Genomic DNA, 23,648 nt, shown 5'->3' on the forward strand with positions numbered 1-23,648 from the left:
GTGTTCTTTAATTAAACTGATTCACTTAAAGCTAATTCAACTGATCCACAAAACATCTCAACACAGGCGTACCCAGCTTTAAGACGATCTGTATTTATGATACTTTTTAATTATACCCTATGCTCCATTCCTGAGACACCTAATCTGCACTGACGACATGACGGCAAATCAACCGACTGCGCTCCATGTGGTGGGGTCAGTTTGTATTCTGCATTGTTGCATGCTGTTTATCTCTGTTTTGGTGTTGATTACAAACTTTTATGCATTATAATACTGTATGTATATATTCAACCAGAAAAAATGCAATTTACAGACAATGAAATTATCAGGTGACCCTAATATAATAGTTTGGTTTTTACGTATATATTGTCTGTGTGGGTAACACAGTGGTATTATCACCGTTCTCCCTACACCAGGTGGAAAAGGCCTGGGTTTGAATCCTGTCAATGACAAGAGGAACTTTTTGGGCTTTTTTCACTATGTGGCTGAGTTAGTTGGTCTCAGGCATAGATAGCAAGGTTTTTTCCCTAGAAACTGGGGTTTTATCGTCCAGCAAAACAGGCAAATCAACCAGAGAACACACACAATTTACAGACACAATACACATGGGTATATGCAATAACTTACCGGGCAACCCTAATGTAATAGTTTTTTTTTTTTTTTTTTTTGTAAGTATATATATTTACCTAATATAATAATTTATGTAATATAATAGTAAAAGTGAAAAGAAGAAGAGCCGTCAGTCTCCCACATTAGATATCAAGAGTAAAATTATTAAATTGAATGATGATAATGTACCAAACAGTAAGATAGATCATGGCCAAGCTTACCTTACACTACAGTTATTACTGTTCTTAAAAACAAGGAGAAAATTCTACATAAAGAGAGAAGTGCTACACCAAGCAGTACAACAATAATTTGTAAACGTGCAATATTATTGCCAATATGGAAAAACTTTTAATGATGTGGATAGATGATCAAACTAGCCAGAGTGTTCCCTTAAGCCACACGATCATCCAAAATAAGGCCCTAATTCTCTTTGCTGACATGAAAACCAGGAGAGGGGAGGCAGCTAAGGATCTGAATTTGCTGCCAGTAGAGGCTGGTTTAATAGATTTAAGCATGGGAGCAATCTCCATAACATTAAAAGTTCAAAGTGAAGCAGCCAGTACAGATACACAAGCAATATGATTGATTGTTTTGATTTTTTATTGGCGCATTAGCTTCCAAGGCTATAATGTGCCAAGACCAGGTCATATATAAAAAAATTTTAAACATTCAGTGACCTAATTAGTTAGGTCACTATGTCAAAATGTATAAAAGGTATAAAAAATAAATCAATAAAAATCACAGTAAAATATAAATTTTATACACGAGCAAAAACGTTTATTGATTTTAAAAAGCTAAAAACAGCAGACACATTGTCATTGTCGGATAAAATCTGACTGAGTATATAAGGCTCAGTCAGATGGTTAAAAGCGATAAGACGAGCATTACTAAAACTGGAACAGTTACATAAAATATGTTTAACGGATAAAATGGTGTCGCATTGCTCGCACATAGGAGGATCATCCGCCCTCAGCAGAAACGAATGTGTCAGATGACTATGTCCTATGCGGAGTCGGGCAAGAACAACTTCCTCGCTCCGATTCCTGCGCAGACTGGACTGCCATGTTTGTATTAGAGGCTTTATTTGGTATAATTTATTTGTTCTCTCTCTGTGCCATAGTTCTTGCCATTGGGAATATATCTTTTGGTGTATTATTTGCCTGTAGTCTGTATAGGGGACTGACAGGCAACAATCGTTAGTGGGAGCTGCTGATTTGGCTGCAGTGTCAGCCAAATCATTTCCCTTTATCCCAATGTGGCTAGGAATCCAGCAGAAGCGGATATCAAATTTGTATTTATGAAGAGAATATATCTTCTGCTGAACCCGAGAGAGAACTGGATGACAGTTGTGTCTCAAAGATAATAAAGCCTGTAATACACTCAAAGAATCAGAATATATTATTGACCTTTGGCATTGAGAAGTTCGAATGTGATCCAAGGCTAACTCTATAGCATGCAGCTCTGCAGTGTATATGCTGGATTCAGGAAGAATCTGCTGAGATATTATAGTGTCCCGAAAGACAACAGCAGATCCTACGCACGATTCAGACTTCGAGCCATCTGTGTAGACGGGCAGGAAGTCGGAATACTCAGCTCGGTGTGCGGAAAAGAGCTGATGGTAGACAGATGACGAGGTTTCAGATTTTACCCATTTCTTAAAGGAGAAGTCGCACGATGGAGTATGAGCATGCCAGGGTGGAAGGGTCTCTTTTGGTGTTTGTGCAACCTTGTCTACCATGATGTTAAACTCTCTTAGTAGCTCTTGGACACGAATGCCAAAAAGTCGATTGGCAGTCTGACGGGCATTGTACAAGTTTTCCCAACGTGGCTTAAAGACAGATGTCCACGTAGGATGGTCTGGCAGGGATTTCAGCTTTAAAGCATAGCTTAAAGACAACTGCTTACGTCGAAGGGATAACGGTGGTTCGTTTGCTTCGAAGTATAAGCTCTGGACAGGAGATGTTCGGAATGCTCCAGTATCGATACGGATAGCCTGATGGTGGATGGGATCCAACCATCGAAGGACACTGTCTCTAGCTGAGGAGTATACCCGGGCCCCGTAGTCCAATTTGGATCGTACAAGTGCACGATAAATACGTAGTAGGGTACACCTATCTGCTCCCCAACGAGTAGAGGAGAGAGAGCGAAGAATATTTAGTCCCTTCGTGCACTTTGTACGAAGTTGACGAATATGTTCAAGAAAGGTCAACTTTTTGTCGAACACAAGTCCCAAGAATTTTGTGCTTGACACTACTGGAATAGCATTTTGTCCGAGCCTTAATTCAGGTTCAGGATGAAGATTACGCTTGCGACAAAAGTATACGCAAACGGTCTTCTCCGGCGAGAACCTGAAGCCATTAGCAAGTGCCCAGACATTCAGATTATCAATGGCTTTCTGCAGTTGTCTTTCAATAACCCTCATGTTGCATGACTGGCAAAAAATGCTAAAGTCATCAACATAGAGGGCACTGTTTACAGTTGGAGGAAGTTGTTCTGTGATGGAATTTATTTTGATGGCGAAAAGCATGACACTTAAAACTGATCCTTGTGTTACTCCCTCCTCCTGGCTAAAGGAACGAGAGAGTGAGGATCCCACACGAACTTGGAAAGCTCGATTGGCTAAAAAGTTTTGAATAAACACAGGACGATGCCCTCTAAGGCCTAGGCTGTGCAAATCTTTTAATATGCCAAATCTCCAAGCTGTGTCATACACTTTCTCCATGTCAAAGAACACCGACACCAAGTGTTCACGTTTTAGGAAAGCATCCCGGATGGATGTTTCCAGTCTAATAAGATGGTCCAAAGTGGACCGGTTCCTTCGGAAGCCGCACTGGATGTTGGAGAGAAGGTCATTTGATTCTAAATACCAGATTAAACGAGAATTAACCATTCTCTCCAGTATTTTGCACAAACAGCTAGTCAGAGCAATGGGACGATAATTTCTAGTGACTTTTGGATCCTTTCCTGGCTTAGCAAAAGCAAGAACGGTTGCCTTGCGCCAGGAATCCGGAAACTGCCCTTCGATAAAGATTCTGTTATACAGAGTGAGCAGATAATCCATAGATTTTGGTGAAAGATGTTTAATCATTTCATAATGGATGCCATCTGGTCCAACAGCACTTGCTTTTGAAAGAGTGAGGGCTCTTTTCAGTTCGTGTATAGAGAATTCCCCGTTATAGGGACAGTCACTCTTACACTTAAAATTAAGTGCCTGTTTTTCTATTTTATGTTTCAGGACCAGGAATTCTGGGGAATACGAAGATGTTGCACAGATGTTAGAGAATGTTTCCCCAAGAGAGTTGGCTATTGCAGTTGGATCTGCAATAGCGCATCCATTATAATCTAGGATTGAAGTAGGGTGGGATGTATGTTTTCCCTTCATTTTCCGGATTTTATCCCAGACTACCTTAGAGTTGGTAGACTGGGTAATAGATGATGTAAAGCGGATCCACGATTCCCTTTGACACTGACGGCGGATGTAGCGTGCTTTGGCTCGTGCACGTTTAAACGCTATAAGGTTGTTCGTGGTAGGATATCTTCGGAATATCCCCCACGCTTTGTTTTGAGCCTTTTTTGCTGCTGTGCATTGGGAATTCCACCAAGGTTTGGGAAATGGTGGAAACCGGGCAGATGTTTTTGGAACAGCATTCGCAGCTGATTGGACCATAACCTCTGTGATGTACGTTACTGCATCATTGATAGGCTCCTGACTGACTGTATTCAGGTGGAAATTTGCCTGATGTTGGAAGGCAGTCCAGTCAGCCTGATCAATTTTCCACCGTGGTAACCTGAAGGGAAGACATGGTCTCCCACTGTGTAGCGAGGTTATCACAGGGAAGTGATCACTTCCGAATGGGTTCTCCTCCACTTCCCAGGTGAGTGAGGGGAGTAGAGAAGGGGAGCAGATAGAGAGATCAATGGCAGAAAAGGTACGGGTAGGCATGTGGAAGAAGGTGTTTGTTCCAGTATTTAGAAGGGAAAGGTCATTGTCATTGAACGTGCGCTGTATGACTCGTCCCCTTGCATTAAGGTTAGCACTACCCCACAGGGTGTTATGTCCATTAAAATCCCCGAGAAGTAAGAAAGGGGGAGGCAACTGCGTTACAAGATCATCAAGGTCTTCCTGGGAGATGTCAGTCCTAGGTGGAAAATAAATAGAACAGACGGTTAATAAAAATCTCACTGAAAGGCGAATTGCAACAGCCTCTATGCTGGTTGTAATTTGCAATGGCTGAACTGGGGTCTGGTTGCCCACAAGGATAGCCACTCCTCCATGAGCAAGACCATCCGCAATTCTATCCTTTCGAAAAATTGCGATGTTGTGCATGGTGGGATCATCATTTGCCTTCAGATAAGTCTCCTGCAAGTAAAAGCAAACTGGCTCGTGCTTTTGCAGGAGGGCCTTGATGTCATCAATATTTCGCTGGAATCCACGACAATTCCATTGTAGGAATATAGCCATTATTTTGGCTTGGTGGGTCCATCAGGCGGCTTCCGAGGTGCTGAGGGCTTACTTTTATCAGTCTTGGATTTATCTTTTTTGGGGAAGAAAGGGCGCTGTCCCGTGTCCATTTCCTCCTCCGCAAAGAGTTCCAAGACTGACTCTTCGGGTACCTCCTTCTGCTCGACATCCATCTTTTCTTGGGTTATGGGGGGACTTCCCCTTTCTTATTCTTATCTTTCATAACTACCTTTGTAATTTATGGAGCATTAGGTGGTACCGATATAGGAGTGGCAGCTGATTGGTCCTTCTGTGCAGGTTTTTGCGAACTTAAGAGATACCGCGCGATGGGAGTGAAAGACTCCTTTGGAGGAATGGTCATGTCCGTCTGAGTTCCGACGGAACATCTCCCTGCTACCTTCTGGGCGTAGGTAGGTCTGTTGATATTCAGGGGTTTGACCGATTTCCTTGCCTCCTGGTATGATATATTTAGCTCTGCCTTCAGCCGTTGAATTTCTTTTTCTTCTTTCCACCTCTGGCATGCTCGTGAGTAGGCCGGATGTTCGCCCTCACAGTTAATACAGGTGGGTTTTGCGGCTGAACATGCTGTTGTTTCATGGTCCTTTGCACCGCATCGAGCGCATGCAAGGACTCCATGGCAGGCCATTTGAGAATGTCCATACTTCTGGCATTTAAAACACCGTAAAGGGTTCGGAACGTATGGACGCACTGAACAATTGATGTATCCAGCTTTGATCTCGTCAGGAGGTTTAGGAGTGTTAAAAGTCAGGATAACGCTCCTGGTTTTAACAATTTTTCCATCCCTTCGCGCAGTAATTCTCTTAACGGCAGTAACTCCTTGTGGTTTCAGTTCTAAGCAGATTTCCTCCTCAGTTACATCGGGAAGGTCCCATTCCGAAATGACACCTCTCGATGAATTGAGTGTTCTGTGTGGTGACACTGTTATGGGTATTCCTCCGATTGATGTTGTACGGAGTAGCTGCTCAGACTGCCTGTCAGTTTTGGTTACAATTAAGAGGTCTCCAGAACAGAGCCTCTTAACCGATTTGGGTGACCCTGCTAACCCATCTAACCCTTTCTGTATGAAGAAGGGTGACATTTTACCAATTGGTTTTTCTCCGGTGGACTGTATAATTAGGAACCTTGGAACAGGCCCTGATGGTAATTCCGTTCGCTGCCTCTTTTTAGCAATAATGCTATCTGTATCTGTGTCTAAATTTTCAGATAGGGACTGGGTTGGGGCCCCTGAAGGAGTAAGTTTCTCAGGATTCATATAGTTTTTTAAATTGTTCAGTGCCCGGGCTCCCCACCCACCACAGAGCCCAAAGGGACGCCCACTACCCGGCATGCAATAAATGCGCTTGGGAGTGGGACGCCAGGGCTACCCAGACACTATGCCCGCACCGCCGCCAGCCTGAATCCTGTCCCTCGGACCATGAGGGTAGGGGCGTGGCATTGACACGGTTGACCCTCGCAGGCGAGCCTACTAGCCGATTGATCCTAGCCGGGCCTTCCAGGACCACCCGTCTTGTCGAAGCAGGGGCCAAAGTGGTGTATTGAAGCTGGGCCCCTCAACCACCAGGATCCCCCTTTCCGAATTTCCACGGGTCGCAGCGCACGGCAAACACGCCGGATTCCATTGATGTAAGCCTGGAACCTGGGCTGTGGGCGTTGGATCCCAGTGATGCTAGTCTGGAAGTCCAGCAGCGTCACTGGGAGGTCCCCTCACCACGTACAGGTGCCCACGTCGAGGGGCCACACACAAGCAATAGCTAATTTTCCTGATGAGCTAGCCAAGATCATTAATGAGGGAGACTGTTCTGAAATGCAGATTTTTAACGTTGATAAAACCATTCACTAATGGAAAAAAGTGTCTTCAATAACATTTATAGCAAAGGAAGAGAAGTCAATGCTGGGATTTAAAGAAGTAAAAGATAGGCTAACCATTTTGTTAGGTTCCAATGCTGCAGATGATTTTAAAATTGAAGCCTATGCTAATTTATCATTCAGAAAGCCCAAGAGCTTTAAAAAATTATGTAAAATCCAGTCTTCCTGTTTACTGAAAATCAAATTCAAAAGCATGGGTTACTGCATTACTTCTTGAAGAGTGGTTTTCAAATTACTTTGTGCCTGCAGTTAAGGAATACTGTACCAAAAAGAAAATTCCCTTTAAAATTTTACTTCCTTTGGATAATGCATCTGGCCACCATAATTCATTAGATGACCCTAACCCAAACATTCAGGTAATTTTCCTCCCTGCAAATACTACTTTGTTGATTCAACCAATGGACCAACACATTATTGCTGCATTTAAATCACATTACCTAAGGAGAACATTTGCATGTAGCTGCAATAGCCAGTGAATCTGAAAGTACACCTAGAGCAAATGTAGTAAAAGAATTCTGGAATGGCTTCACTATCTTGGATAGCATCAAGACTATTAGAGATGCATATGGTTATAAAGCATTAACAGTTCAAAGATGGAAGAACCAACACAGAACATGACCCTAATCCAGAATATCCATTAACATCAATAATGTTTGTCTTCAAGAATAAGCAGATGAGATCATCAGTTACATCTGTCTTCAAAGGTGATCAGGGATCCAAATTAAAAATTTTATGAAACCAAATGCTCCTTAATAAAATATTTTATTTTAATTAATCAAGCAAGTATATGGCATTACCAATGCGTGCAATGCCCTGGAACCACATTATGGTGTGCTCCAGTCCATTCTGAGTCTTGAGGATGAGGGCATCTATTACCATACTTGATGACACAAATTACAGTCAAAAAACGTACAGAGGCCTTGGGTATTAGCTGTGGACAGCAGACAAACAAATTTGAAAGGGCATTTTGGAATGAACTTTTTGTTCATGTTGGGTTCCTTGATTTCTTACATGTGAACACTGGAAGTTTAGAGTTGATATCTGTTTGCCCCAAAAACATCTACTGATGTCAAAGAAAAAAAAAGGTGATTTTTAAGTAGACTAATCAATGGAGATGCATCCTGTATCCAACATCATGACGCCGAATCAAGACAACAAAGATCATGGGGGAGGCTAGTCATGAAATCTGCTGGAAAATAGATGATCATCACTTTTTTTTTTTTTTTTTTTTTTTTTTAAATAAGAAAGGTCTTATTACATTCAATACTGTGAAAAAACCTTGTGCTGTATCAGAACAATTTTACAGTGAAGTTTTAAAGGAAACTGAATCAGAAGTGAGCCAAAAAATACCTGATTTGAAAATGTCTGGATGGCTACTGCATCACAATGAAGTATGCATAGTGCCTCAACTGAGAAGGAAACACTGCACGATTTAAGCATAAAACAGTTTTCCACTCTGCCTATAAGCCAAATCTTGCTCCTGACTATTTTCTATTTCCTAAGCTCAAGAATGAGCTGAAGGATTGCCATTTTCATCATACATTCAGCTAATAAATATCACTCGGGTATCTTAATCTTAAATCTTCTCTATACAACAGCTATTTTTTCTGAAGTATTTTGAAAATGGGTGGAGAGATGGGATTATGTAATAAACTAGATGGTGGTTATGTTGAATGCAATGGCCATCAGAGCTCAATAAAATATTTTATATTTTTTGTTCACCCCTCATATCACATAAATTAATCTTTAAATTAAGCCAGAGAGCACAAAGAGGATACAAGAAAATCACAACTGAGTATTACGTACCACCTTCAACAGCAATAGCAGGTTGTGGTTCCAACAAAGACTGGACAGCTAAAACAGCTTGGTTATCAATAGTAGGTATGCCACCTGAAATATAACACAATATTTTATAATGTATAATGGATGAGCTGGTACTTACAAGATTAATGAATATTAGGGCAGACAGATTGAAAATTTTATGGTGGCACAAAAGATTTATATATGCTGTGCCAATTATAACTCTATCATTTCATTTGATATGAGGAACATGTTTAACAGCCTTTAGAGAAGATGGTTATCAAATTCACTAATGTAACACATGTTACATTGGTGCTTTTAATAAAACACTACTAGCTGGTCCAAGAGTTTTTGGCCAAGAACCAAATGTAAGTCACCCAACCCCTTTACTCTATGGACCATGAAAAAGATTAAAGAAAAGTAATTTAATGATGTCTTAATTATGTAATAACAACTTATTATATAGCATTAGTAGTGGCAAATGATGCAGGAAAGCTAGATTATACAGCACCAGAAAAAAAAAAAAAAAAACTTCTCATATTACACCTGTCCATCCCATCTAATAGTTTTGTCTAATTTTTTCTTGAATTTATTCTAACTAACTACTTCAATAACACCAGATGGAAGTTTGTCCCGAGAATCACAAATTTGCTGGCTGAAGGCAAACTTCTGCATATCTATCCTGCAACCATCCTTCCTCAATTTGTCCAAGTTTGCAGACGATACAAAGGTTGGTAGGGTTGTCAAGGACACTACTGACACTATGCTGCTGCAACAGGATCTGGAAAGGTTGAGCAGATGGGCTGAGAGGTGGCAAATGAAGTTTAACATTGACAAATGTAAAGTACTACACATGGGAAACAGCAACCCCAGAGCAACGTATCAACTCTGTGGTACAACACTGACAGTGGTAGAGAATGAAAGGGACTTGGGGGTGGTTGTGCAGGCAGATATGAAGTTCTCTGAGCAGTGCAGACGGGCTGCAAGAGTAGCTCATGGAGTATTGTCAATGATATACAGGAATTTTTCCAGCAGGGATAAGGAGGTGATTATTCCATTGTATAAGGCGATGGTCAGGCCACACCTAGAGTACTGTATACAGGTCTGGAGGCCTCATTTCAAGAAGGATGTAGAGCTGCTGGAACGAGTACAGAGAAGGGCAACAAGATTAGTGAATGGAACAAAGGGGTGCTCTTACGAAGAAAGGCTTAAGTTTTGCAAATTACAGTGTCTGGAGACTAGGCACCAGCGAGGTGATCTGATAGAGGTGTATAAAGCCTTGAATGGTTTAAGCATGCTCAATGCTGATGGGATTCTTCCTCTAGCTCAGAAAAATCACCTGAGAGGGCATAAATTCAAATTGAGGAAAGACAGATGTAGGATAGATGTGCGGAAATTTGCCTTTAGCCAGCGGGTGGTTGGTTGGTGGAACAGACTTCCATCCCTTGTGGTGGAGGTTGATAGCCTAAATAAGTTTAAGGCTCAGCTGGACAGGTATTTTGAACGAACAGAGGGGTGAAGTGGAAGTGGGTTTTTTTTTTTTTTTGGCTGATGCTGCATAAGCTTGCTTTCTTGCATCAAATGCCTCTACTAATGCTAATGCTAATGCTAATTTGAATTTATGCCACCTCACGTGTGTAGTCTCAGCAAGAGTAAAATGCCATCAGCATTGGGCTTACTCAGAACATGATTACAATTGCAGCAGAACTTTTTGGATCAAATGATTAAGTCCAGGGAAGTGGCTTGGAAAGGGATATGATGCAAAATTAGTTAAGTTAACACGAATATTTGTTTCTGAATACACTGAAGAATAATAACTTTTAGTAGTACCTCTTAACTACTGTGTTAGGTATTTATTTGATCTAGGGACACCGCGAAAAAATTACTGGGACACTAAGGGTACCGTGAACCGAGAAAGTTTGGAAACCTCTAATCTAGTGTATGATCTTGGCCAGCCTACAGAAATTCTCTCTACTATAGTAATTGGCATGCACCATGGTAGATTTAGACATAAACCAAATAAGCTACAACTTAGAGTCTAACTGGTTCATTTTGTGAGGATAAAAATTATCCTCACAAAATGAACCAGTAAATTATCCTGCTTTGGCTTAGGATCTCATCGTGTCTAAATTTGGTCCCAATCAAGTACATAATGTAGTAGCAAACTAGTTGTATTATGTAAACAACAAAATGATAATGTTCAATGAATATCTCTTTGAATAACTGAAGTTTACTATACCAGAAAACTATACTCTCTCTGCCACATTCTGTCAAATTCATCTGTTGCCTCTATTGTTCTCCCAGCTCCACTAATCACTTGGAACTCTGACTTTCTCCCTTTGAAACTTGACTTTCTCCAGTTTAAATTTCCTAATAGTGAGGTAATTTTCCTTGGTGAAATTAATGTTCACAACTCCAGCTGGCTTCTGTTTTCTAGTCACACCGACCAAGTTGGTCAAGATGCTGAGGCTTTTGCACTTACCAATGACCTCATACAGATTGTTCATTTACCTACCAGAATACCAGACAATCCTACCCACACAACTAACACACTTGATCTTTTTCTCACAAACAATTCTGCTAAGTACACCGTCGATGTGAGTGGTCCCCTAGGCACCAATGATCACAACTTGGTGATGGTCTCTTCTCCAATGGAGCCGTTCTCTCTCGTGACCTTTCTCAACCTTGAGTTGTTTGGCATTACAAGAATGCACAATAGGATGATCTGCGAGATATCTTTTCTTTGGTTTGATTACTGTGTCAAATCTTCTGACGTCACTGTTTGCTCAGATTGTGCCAGTGAAATTATTCTTGTAGGGATGAAATCTTTTATTTCATGCTTGACACCTTAAAATCTCATCCTTTATCTAAACCTTGGTTTTCCAATAAATGTGCTAAGGCTGTTCAAGAGAAGAATGTTGCCAAATCTCCAAAGTTTGCAACAATTGTAAAGCAGTTATTAATCAGTCAAAACTAGATTTTGAACAGGCTAAAAATAGAAAACTTGCTTCTTGTCCAGGTCGAGCATTCTGGTCTCCTGCCAAAGCTATTGGCCTCAACTTTTGCCCATCTCTGTTCCCACCTCTGTCTCAACCAGCTGGTTCTATTGCCAATCAGCCAAAGATAAAGCTGACCTGCTAGCACCTTATTTTTCTTCCAACACAAAAATGATTGACCTTGGTAAATCACTTCAAACCATTCACAATACACTACAATCAACGTCTCCTGTGGTCTTTCGCCAAAAGGATATCAGAAGGATTTTGACGAATCTGGAATGGAACAAAGGGTTGCTCTTACGAAGAAAGGCTTAAGTTTTGCAAATTACAGTGTCTGGAGACTAGGCACCGGTGAGGTGATCTGATAGAGAGGCTTTATACACCTCTATCAGATCACCGGCGAGGTGATCTGATAGAGGTGTATAAAGCCTTGAATGGTTTGAGCATGCTCAATGCTGATGGGATTCTTCCTCTTGCTCAGAATAATCACCTGAGAGGGCATAAATTCAAATTGAGGAAAGACAGATGCAGGATAGATGTGCGGAAATTTGCCTTTAGCCAGCCGGTAGTTGGTTGGTGGAACAGACTTCCACCCCTTGTTGTGGAAATTGATAGCCTAAATAAATTTAAGGCTCAGCTGGACAGGTATTTTGAACGAACGGAGAGGTGAAGTGGAAGTTTTTTTTTTTTTTTTTTTTTTTGGCTGATGCTGCATAAGCTTGCTTTCTTGCATCATATGCCTCTACTAATGCTAATGCTGATCTTGAAAGAAATATCCAGGCCTGATGGCATCTCTCCACTTGTTTCTCAAAACCTGTGCTCCTGAACTTACTTCTGCTCTGTGTTGCCTTTTTTCACTTTCTTATTGCATAGGTAATTTTCCTTCTGATTGGAAATTTGCCTGTATCTGGCCAGTTCCCAAAAAAGAGTGACAAATCCCTTACATCCAATTATCATCCCATTGCACGATTACTTCTACTCTTTCTAAAGTAATGGAGAAGTCAATTAACCACCAACTCTTAAGAAATCTAGAAACCTTTCATCTGATCAACGATCGTCAGTATGGATTCCATCAGTGTCTATCCAATGGTGATATTCTGACTTATGTTACCCATCTATGGACAAATTCAATGGAAAAGTTTGGTGAAACTCAAGCAGTTGCTCTTGACATTTCAAATGCTTTTGTTCATGTTTGGCATAAAGGTCTAAACAAGCTTCAATCTTATGGTTTGCCAACTGTTTTTTGTAACTGGGTACCTAGTTTTCTCTCTGACCGCTAACTTCTCCACTAATGCTGGTATCCCAAGGTTCAGTTCTTTCTCTCACTGTTTTCCTCTTGCATATTAATAATTTTCTTCCATTGACCAGAAATTCTATCTATAGTTTTGCTGATGATAGCACATTGCATTCTACCTTCCCAGTTTGAGAAACCTTGCCCTTCTCAAACAGCTTCAACTTCTTGAATATCCACTACCAATTCCTCAAATGCTGATCTCAGGTAATTTTCCAGTAGGGCAAAGATGACTTAGTTGATTTTAATCCTTTTAAAACTCAGTCCTGTCTGATATCTCGCAAAAAGGATTCATCTGCTCCTATGCTTATCTTCGATGACACTACGATTTCTAGGCAAGGTGACTTGGTTTTCTCTTTCGTTCTCAGCATTACTTTTCTTCCAAACAGCTGTTCACTCTGTACAAATCACAAATCTGCCCTACCATGGAATATTGTTCCAACATCTGGGGCAGTGCCCCCACAAAACCTCTCTCAGGTTTCTAGATTCCATTGAAAAGAGGGCAGTTAAGTTAATTAATGACTGATCTCTAACAGAGTCTCTCCATTCTCTGTCTCATAGACATTCTGTTTCTGCTGCATGAGTTTTCTACAGATATTTCCATGGGTACTGTTCTCCTGATTTGGCGTCTATAATTACCGCTCTCTCTTTCAAAACAGTCCGAACTTGTGCTACAACCAGTCAACATCCTTTTACTGTTCAGCTTCAAACTCACAGAACCAATTCATTATTCATTCATTCTGCCTCCGTTTTCTGGAACAACCTTTCTTCATATGTATTTCCTGAAAATTACAATCTACAGAAGTTCAAGTGTAATGTAAACAAATATCTTCTTTCATCTTCTCAACTTCCAACCCATGCACGGTACTAAGTACTACAGGTTCTAATACCTCTTGTGCATTGGATTTTCATTAAAAAAAAAAAATACTTGATCAATAGTAGATAATAATAATTTTCTTCTATCTAAGATCACCTCAAATCATTAGTACAAATAACAACAAGTACAGTATAAGGACTAGTGGTTTTTAACTCTATTCATGTCTGTTAATTTCTTTCTGAACATGAACTTTTCAAACTGGTGGATGGCACAAGGTAGTCAATAATTCAGTGACCTCATGATACTGCATTTTCATCTCTGTGGTTCAATTAATAATTTAGTTTAGCAAATAGTTTATTTGCTACCAAATATTTCACATCAACTAAATGGCAGAATCAGTGTTCTTTATCAAATGTGGTGGTTGAAAGGCATTGTTAAAATGTAAGATTTTAAGACTGGCAGTAGAAGAGCACTTTACTGCATTAATCACATATATACACAATAATTCAGAATTACATTTCATAAATTCTGTGGGTTTCTGACAACAAAAAGAATGAAAAAATTTAGCATTAGCATTAGTAGAGGCATTTGATGCAAGAAAGCAAGCTTATGCAGCATCAGCCAAAAAAAAAAAAAAAAAAAAAAAAAACCACTTCCAGTTCACCCCTCTGTTCGTTCAAAATACCTGTCCAGCTGAGCCTTAAAATTATTTAGGCTATCAACTTCCACGACAAGGGATGGAAGTCTGTTCCACCAACCAACCACTCGCTGGCTAAAGGCAAATTTCTGCACGTCTATCCTACATCTGTCTTTCCTCAATTTGAATTTATGCCCTCTCAGGTGATTATTCTGAGCGAGAGGAAGAATCCTATCAGCATTGAGCATGCTCAAACCATTCAATGCTTTATACACCTCTATCAGATCACCTCGCTGGTGCCTAGTCTCCAGACACTGTAATTTGCAAAACTTGAGCCTTTCTTCGTAAGAGCACCCCTTTGTTCCATTCACTAATCTTGTTGCCCTTCTCTGTACTCGTTCCAGCAGCTCTACATGCTTCTTGAAATGAGGCCTCCAGACCTGTATACAGTACTCTAGGTGTGGCCTGACCATTGCCTTATACAAGGGAATAATCACCTCCTTATCCCTGCTAGAAAAATTCCTATATATCATTGATAATACACCATGAGCTATTCTTGCAGCCCGTCTGCACTGCTCAGAGAACTTCATATCTGCTGCACAACCACCCCCAGGTCCCTTTCATTCTCTACCACTGTCAGTGTAGTACCACAGAGTTGATACGTTGCTCTGGGGTTGCTGTTTCCCATGTGTACTACTTTACATTTGTCAGTGTTAAACTTCATTTGCCACCTCTCAGCCCATCTGCTCAACCTTTCCAGATCCTGTTGCAGCAGCATAGTGTCAGTAGTGTCCTTGACAACCCTGCCTACCTTTGTATCGTCTGCAAACTTCGACATTAAGCTTGATATCCCATCATCAATATCATTTATGAATACAGAAAACAATAATGGACCCAACACTGAGCCCTGAGGGACTCCACTAATAACATTAGTCCACGATGAGCAGTGTCCATTGATTACCACTTTCAGTCTTCTCCCCCTCAGCCACCCCTTTATCCACAGCAGCAATTTGCCTCCAGTCACACTGCTCCAATTTGTGCAGCAGTCTTCCATGTGCAACAGTATCAAAAGCCTTTCTAAGATCCAAGTATATAATATCAAAGTTATTCCCTGCATCCAGTTCCTTTGTGACTGCATCATAGTATCCAATCAAATTGGTCAGGCAAGACTTCCCCTTAACAAAACCATGCTGTGTCCGAGCTATAACTGAAGTCCTGTCTAAATGATCCTGCAGTGCTTCTTAACTAGTGCCTCCATTAATTTTCCTGGAACAGAAGTTAAACTCACAGGTCTATAATTGCTTGTGTCAGCCTTTGATCCTCCTTTGTGAATTGGGGTCACATTTGCACCTCTCCAGTCTGTGGGTACCTTCCCCTGAGTCCAAGGAAGCTCTCATAATTATGGCTAAGGGTTTGCTTACTTCCTCTGCTGCCTCCTTTAATATAAATGGACAGATCCCATCCACCCCGGGTGCCTTTCTTGTGTTTATCTTCAACAATTTCTCCTCCACTTTACTCTCAGTTATTACAAGATTCTCTAGCTCACTGCTAGAGTTGAATACACCTTTGGCTTTCCCCTCGCTAAATAACTCCTCATGTGCGAATGTCGATGCAAAATATTCATTTAGTTTGTTAGCTACCTGAGCAGGATCATCAACAGTTGACCCATCAATATCAAGTGGACCAATCTGATTCATCCCCTTCCTTCTAGAGTTTACATAAGTAAAGAACTCTTTGCTGTTTTTCTTTGCATCCCTTGTCAAAGATTTCTCGTAATCTGCCTTCGCCTGCCTAACCTCCTTTGTAACTTGGTTACAGATCAACTTGTATCTATCATAGGCTTCTGTGTCATGTGTTAATTTGTATGTATCCCATGCATGTTTCTTCTCTGCCATATGCCTCATCAGTTCATCTGACAACCATTTAGGCCTAAATCTTGAACAATATTTCTTAGTTGATATGTAAAGCCTAGTAGCTTCCAAGATAAGTTCTTTGAATGCTTCCCATTTTGCATTTGCTGTTGGTAACATCATCAGTTGGTCCCACTGTATAGAATTTAAATACTGTCTCTTATGAGTGCCTTAAAAAATTCACATTACATCTGGTATCAGAGATTTGGATGCAAAATGAATGACTATTCTAGTATACAGTAACTAATGTAGAACATACTTTACACAATCAATGTGAATTCAGAAAACAGAACTTATTAAAAAAAAAAAAAAACATGAGTTGCCTGTTGATTCATTGGAGGCTACTACACACCATCTGTAGGAAGATGGCACAGGTCACTTCAGAGTCAAAATTATCACATTTTTGAATGACAGCAAGCCATTGATTAAAATAATTAAAATATTATTTTAATTATATTATTTTTTATTAAAATAAATAAGAGTGGTTATAGACAGAAAAAATAAAAAAATGTTAGTAATAAGGTTTAAAAATTCAGCCACTGCCTTTAGAGGTAGATTTGGGTTTTCTGCTCCAATGCATTTAAATAACATAATAAAAATGTACAACAAAAAAAAATTTACTTTGTCTTTTACAACTTAAGAATTAAACATAAAATACTAAGATTTTTTTTTTTTTTTTATGTAGATCCCAAACACGAGAGGTATTAGAACCTATGGTACTTAGTACCATGCTTGGGATGGAGGTTGGAAAGACAAAAGAAGATATTTGTTAACATTGGACTTGAACTTCTGTAGACTGTAATTTTCAGGAAATATGTATGAAGGAAGGTTGTTCCAGAAAATGGCAGTTGAATGAATAAACGAGGAAGATGAAAAGTTGGTTCTGTGAGTTTGAAGTTGGACAGTAAATGGATGTTGGCTAATGGTGGCACATGTTTGGACTGTTTTGAAAGAGAGAGCAGGAATTATAGAAGCCAAATCAGAAGAACAGTGTCCATGGAAATATCTGTAGAAGAGGCATGCAGCAGAAACAGTACGTCTATGAGACAGCAAGTGGAGAGACTCTGTTAGAGATGAATCATTAATTAACCTAACTGCCCTCTTCTGAATGGAATCTAGGAGCGTGAGAGAGGTTTTGGGGGCACTGCCCCAAATGTGGGAACAATATTCCATGGTAGGGCAGATTTGTGATTTGTACAGAATGAACAGCTGTTTGGAAAAAAAGTAACACCAAGAGTGAAAGAGAAAATCATGTTTTTTAGATGGAGAGGAAGCAATATTTGTAATGTTCTTGTGCCAGGAGAGATTAGAAGTAAGGATAATCCCCAAAAGAGATACATCATTTTGCCTAGAAATCGGAGTGTCACCAAAGATAAGCATAGGAGCAGAAGAATCCTTTTTGTGAAATAAAAGACAAGACTGAGTTTTAGAAGGATTGAAATCCACTAAGTTGTCTTTGCCCCACTGGAGAATTACCTGGAGATCGGCATTTAAGGAATTGGTAGGGAATATTCGAGAAGTTGTTGTTGTTGTTGGTATGAAAGTTTCATGACACAAGGGCAACTGTGGCCAATATGTATCTGTCAGCTTCATTACGTTCATTTTAATAATTTAGGATGGATATATCAGAGTGTATTTATTATTCCTAGATGTTTAATATATATAAAGAGCTCACTTAGGTTTGCTTTGTCACCAAGTACATGAGAGAGGGTTAGAGGAGCTTGCAAGTTTGCTAATGATTGGAAGGATGTGGTTCGAACAGCTGAATAGGATGGACAATCAATCAGGATGTGCCTTACTGTAAGTTGTATCTGACAGACAGAGCAGAGTGGTGGATCTTCTCAAGCAAATGTTTGTGAGTGAGGAAGGTATGCCTAATGTGCAGTCTTGTTAATATAACTGCCTCCTGTCTATTTGTATGTGAGCTAGATCGCCACAAACATAGATCTTTTTTTTATTCTGTGAAGTTTATTGCACGATTGGTCCCTCCAAAGTTGTTTCCAGATGGAAGTATATTTGGTACGAAATACATCCCTATAATCTGTAAATGGTACAAACTGAAAGTTATCTTGTATATTAAGATCTGGATTTTTTGTGGCTTGGTCTGCATGATTATTTCCTGGGATTCCAGCATGGCTGGGATTCCAACAGATAGACACTTGTTTTCTTGCTTTATGCAAAACTCTGAGTTGTTTTTTGATATGCTGAATCAAGGAATTTGAGGAATATTTGCTGTTCAGTAAAGCTGCTACTGCACTAAGGGAGTCAGTATAGATTAGAGCAGGTAGAAGTTGATGTTTGGTAATATCATTCAGTGCTAGTTTAATAGCATATAATTCTGCTGTGAAAATACTTCAAACATGAGGCAAGGAGACAGATATAACATATTCCGGTAAAACTACTACGGCACCTACTGAGTTGTTCGATTTTGAACCAACCGTTTAAATCTGATGACTGTTTCTATTTTCAAAACTGTGCAGTACATGGAACTTCTGTATAACGATTGGAGAGATCTCTTTTTTATTCCTGTTTGTAAGATGTGATATGGATAAAGGCACAGTCGGACTCCAAGGAGGTTCTGAGTTTATATATTCTGCAGAAATGTGCTGGAAATGTATTTCCCAAACTTGAGCTAAGTGTCTGAGGCGCAGTCCTACTGGTTTATTTTCATTTGGCTTGCAATCATAATTACTCGTCCATGGTGGATTGTGAATAATGGACCAATTTGGATGTGATGGTTGACTGTATATTTTTGCCACATACATGCACAGTAGATAATCTTGTCGAAGATGCAGCGGGGAGATTGGTGAAGTTCTAAATGCTCCTAGAGCTATGCGGAGAGCATTATGGTGAATGGTATCTAGGCGACGTAAGATGCTCCTTCTTGCTGAAGCATATATAGGAGATCCATAATCTAAATGAGATCTAATTGAAGTTTTATATAATAGTAGTAATGTGTACCTGTCGGCTCCCCAGGCCATTGAAGATACTGTGCGCAAGATGTTAAGTTTTAAGAGGCAAATAGTTTGAAGTCTTAGTATATGTTCATGAAAGTTTAGTTTTCTATCTATTGTTAAGCCCAAAAAGAAGAAATTTTGAACAACAGGTAGAGCAATTTTATTTAAGATTAAGACCGGTTCAGGATGAAGACCACGCGTTTTACAGAAGTGTATAACAACTGATTTTTTCTCAGATAATCTATATCCATTATTTTGAGTCCATACTTCTATTTTGTTTATGGATATTTGCAGCTGTCGTTCAATTGTGTTCATGTTTTGTGATTGAAATGAAATGGAAAGATCATCTGCATACATAGATATTTCCAATGATGGTGGTATACCCTTTGTGATATTGTTCACCCGCAGTGCAAACAGGGTTGCACTTAATACTGAGCCCTGGGGAACCCCTTCCTGTTGTATATAGATTGTAGATAAACAGCCTTTATATTGTACCTGAAATGTTCTGTCGGCAAGAAATTTTTCTTTAAATTGTGGAAGTTGTCCTCTGTATCCTAATTGAAATAGATTTCGTAGAATTCCGAATCTCCATGTTGTGTCAAAGGCTTTTTCAAGATCTAGATTTACCATCACCATATGCTGCTTTCTTATAAATGAGTTTCTAATATTTGTTTCCATTTTGACATGTAGGTCAAGCATGATCTATTTTTCCTAAATCCAAATTGGTGGAGTGATAAAACATTCTCTTTTTCCAGCAACCACGTAAGTCTATTATGCACCATTCGTTCAAGGATTTTTCCTAAGCAGCTGGTCAGTGAAATTGGGCAATAATTATAAGTATAGGAAGGATCTTTTCCGGGTTTGGGAAATGGAAGGACAATTGCATGAACAACCTATATCCATATGGATGAATATAGGTTGTTCAGAAAAATTCTATTATATAGAGCTAGCAGGATTTCCAGACAATCAGAGTTTAGGTGTTGTATCATCATCAGCCATTTTCAATCCACTGCAGGATGAAGGCCTCTCTAGCAACTTTCCAGTTCCTTCTGTTTTGAGCACCGACCATCCATTTACTACCCACAAACTCATGAATTTCATCTATCCATCTCCGCCTTTGTCTTCCAGGATTTCTTCTAGCTCCTCTTGGGTACGATTCTGTTATTTTTTTAGTCCATTTGTCATCATGTCTTCTAGCTATGTGTCCTGCCCAAGACCATTTTAGTTCTTTAGTTTTGATAAGAATGTCCGTTACTTGAGTTTGCCCCAATCCATATGTTTCTCTTCTTATCTAACAGTCTGATTCCCAATATAATTTGTTCCATTCTTCGCTGTTAGTTCTCAGCTTCTCTTCCATTCTTTTGGTGAGTGCCCAAGTTTCACTTCCATAAGTCATGGTGTGGAGTATACATTGGTTCATTGTTTTACGTTTCAGACAAACTGGGATATTGCTCTTCAGTATGTGACTATATTTCCTGAATGCCATCCATCCAAAATTTATTCTTCTCTTGACTTCCAGCCATTTATCATTATTACAGCTAATAACTTGTCCCAGATAAGTATATGACTCCACCTTTTCAATTACTGCTCCTTCGATCATTATTTCCCTTTCTGTGGCATACTTGTTCATCATTACTTTTGTTTTAGCCATATTCATCTTTAGTCCTAAATCCTTACTAACCGTGCATAACTGATTAAGATTTTCCTCTAATTCTTTGGGATCGTGGCTTATGACCACAATGTCATCTGCAAACCATAAACGGTTTAGGTACTTTCCGTTCACATTGACTCCTTTCTGCGACCAGTCTAATCTTCTGAAAGCTTCCTCAAGGGTAGCAGTATACAGCTTTGGAGATATTGTGTCTCCTTGTCGAACTCCTTTCTCGATTTTAAATTTCCTACTGTCTTTGTCTAGTCTAATAAAGGAGGTAGCACTCTCATATATTTTCTTCAAAATCATAATATGTGGGGTATCTATGCCTTGTCTTTCTAGTGCCCGAAACATTGCCTTATGTTGTATGGAGTCAAATGCTTTTTCATAATCCACAAATGCCAGGCATAATGGAGTTTTATATTCATTTGCTTTCTCCATTAGCTGTGATATTAAGTGAAGGTGATCCATAATTGAGAATAATGTCCTAAAGCCAGCTTGCTCTTTTGGTTGATTCTCATCAAGTATTCTTTCTAATCTGTTAGTAATGACCCTTGTGAACAACTTGTAGATTAGCATTAGTAGAGGCATATGATGCAAGAAAGCAAGCTTATGCAGCATCAGCCAAAAAAAAAAAAAAACAACCCTTCCACTTCACCCCTCCGTTCGTTCGAAATACCTGTCCAGCTGAGCCTTACATTTATTTAGGCTGCCAACTTCCACAACAAGGGATGGAAGTCTGTTCCACCAAGCAACTACCCTCCGGCTAAAGGCAAATTTCCGCACATCTATCCTACATCTGTCTTTCCTCAATTTGAATTTATGCCCTCTCAGGTGATTATTCTGAGCAAGAGGCATTATTCCACGAGCATTGAGCGTGCTCAAACCATTCAAGGCTTTATACATCTCTATCAGATCACCTCGCCAGTGCCTAGTCTCCAGACACTAATTTGCAAAACTTAAGCCTTTCTTCGTAAGAGCAACTCTTCGTTCCGTTCACTAACCTTGTTGCCCTTCTCTGTACTCGTTACAGCAGCTCTATATCCTTCTTGAAATGAGGCCTCCTGACCCTATACAGTACCCAAGGTGCGGCCTGACCATTACCTTATACAAGGGAATAATCACCTTCCTATCCCTGCTAGAAAAATTCCTGTATATCATTGATAAGACACCATGAGCTACTCTTGCAGCCCATCTGCACTGCTCAGAGAACTTCATATCTGCCTGCACAATTACCTTCAGGTCCTTTTCATTCTCTACCACTGTCAGTGTAGTACCACAGAGTTGATACGTTGCTCTGCAGTTGCTGTTTCCCATATGTAGTACTTTACATTTGTCAATGTTAAACTTCATTTGCCACCTCTCAGCCCATCTGCTCAACCTCCCCAGATCCTGTTGCAGTAGCATAGCATCAGTAGCGTCCTTAACAACCCTGTCAACCTTTGTATCGTCTGCAAACTTGGACATTAAGCCTGATATACCATCATCAATATTATTTATAAATACAGAAAACAACAATGGACCCAACAATGAACCCTGAGGGATTCCACTAATAACATTAATCCACGATGAGCAGTGTCCATTAATTACCACTCTCTGTCTTCTGCCACTCAACCATCCCTTTATCCATAGCAACAATTTGCCAACAATACCACACTACTCCAATTTGTGCAGCAGTCTACCATGTGCAACAGTATCAAAAGCCTTTCTAAGATCCAAATATATAATATCAATGTTATTCTCTGCATCCAATTCTTTTGTGACTACATCATAGTATCCAATCAAATTGGTCAGGCAAGACCGTCCCCTTAACAAAACCATGCTGTGTCTGAGCTATAACTGAATTCTTGTCAAGATGATCCTGCAGTGCTTCTTTAACCAGTGCTTCCATTAATTTTCCTGGAACAGAAGTTAAACTCACAGGTCTATAATTATTGTGTCAGCCTTTGATCCTCCTTTGTGAATTGGGGATACATTTGCACCTCTCCAGTCTGTGTGTTCCTCCCCTGAGTCCAAGGAAGCTCTCATAATTGTGGCTAATGGTTTACTTACTTTCTTTGCTGCTTCCTTTAATATAACTGGATAGATCCCCCCCCCCAGGTGCCTTTCTTGTATTTATCTTCAACAATTTCTCCTCCTCTTTACTCTCAATTATTACAAGATCATCTAGCTTACTGCCAGTGTTTACTTCATCTACGGCAGTCCCCTTCCTGAATAAATCCTCATGTGTGAATGTAGATGCAAAATATTGATTTAGTTTGTTAGCTACCTGAGCAGGATCATGAACAGTTGAATCATCGATATCAAGTGGATCAATCTGATTCATTCCCTTCCTTCTAGAGTTTACATAAGTAAAGAACTCCTTGCTGTTTTTCTTTGCATCCCTTGCCAAAGATTTCTTGTAATCTGCCTTCGCCTGCCTAACCTCCTTTGTAACTTGGTTACAGATCAACTTATATCTATCATAGGCTTCTGTGTCACATGTTAATTTATATGTATCCCATGCATTTTTCATCTCTGCCATATGTCTCATTAGTTCATCTGACATCCATTTAGGCTTGAACAATATTTCTTAGTTGGTATGTAAAGCCTAGTAGCTTCCAAGATAAGTTCTTTGAATGCTTCCCATTT

General features: G+C 39.8%; 1 protein-coding gene across 1 annotated transcript in view; it reads right to left on the bottom strand.

Moving 5' to 3' along the window:
- The window catches only part of LOC150079085 (uncharacterized), a 49,813-nt gene that overhangs the window by 19,085 nt on the left and 7,080 nt on the right, over positions 1 to 23,648 (bottom strand). Inside the window, exon 2 of the mRNA XM_090382945.1 lies at positions 8,765 to 8,848. Coding sequence (XP_090239071.1) covers positions 8,765 to 8,848 — 84 coding nt within the window. The remainder of the gene's footprint in view (positions 1 to 8,764; positions 8,849 to 23,648) is intronic.

The sequence above is a fragment of the Mastigoproctus giganteus genome, chromosome 10 (genome assembly GCF_048544385.1).
Source record: "Mastigoproctus giganteus isolate SK-2022 chromosome 10, ASM4854438v1, whole genome shotgun sequence".
NCBI lineage: Eukaryota > Metazoa > Arthropoda > Arachnida > Uropygi > Thelyphonidae > Mastigoproctus > Mastigoproctus giganteus.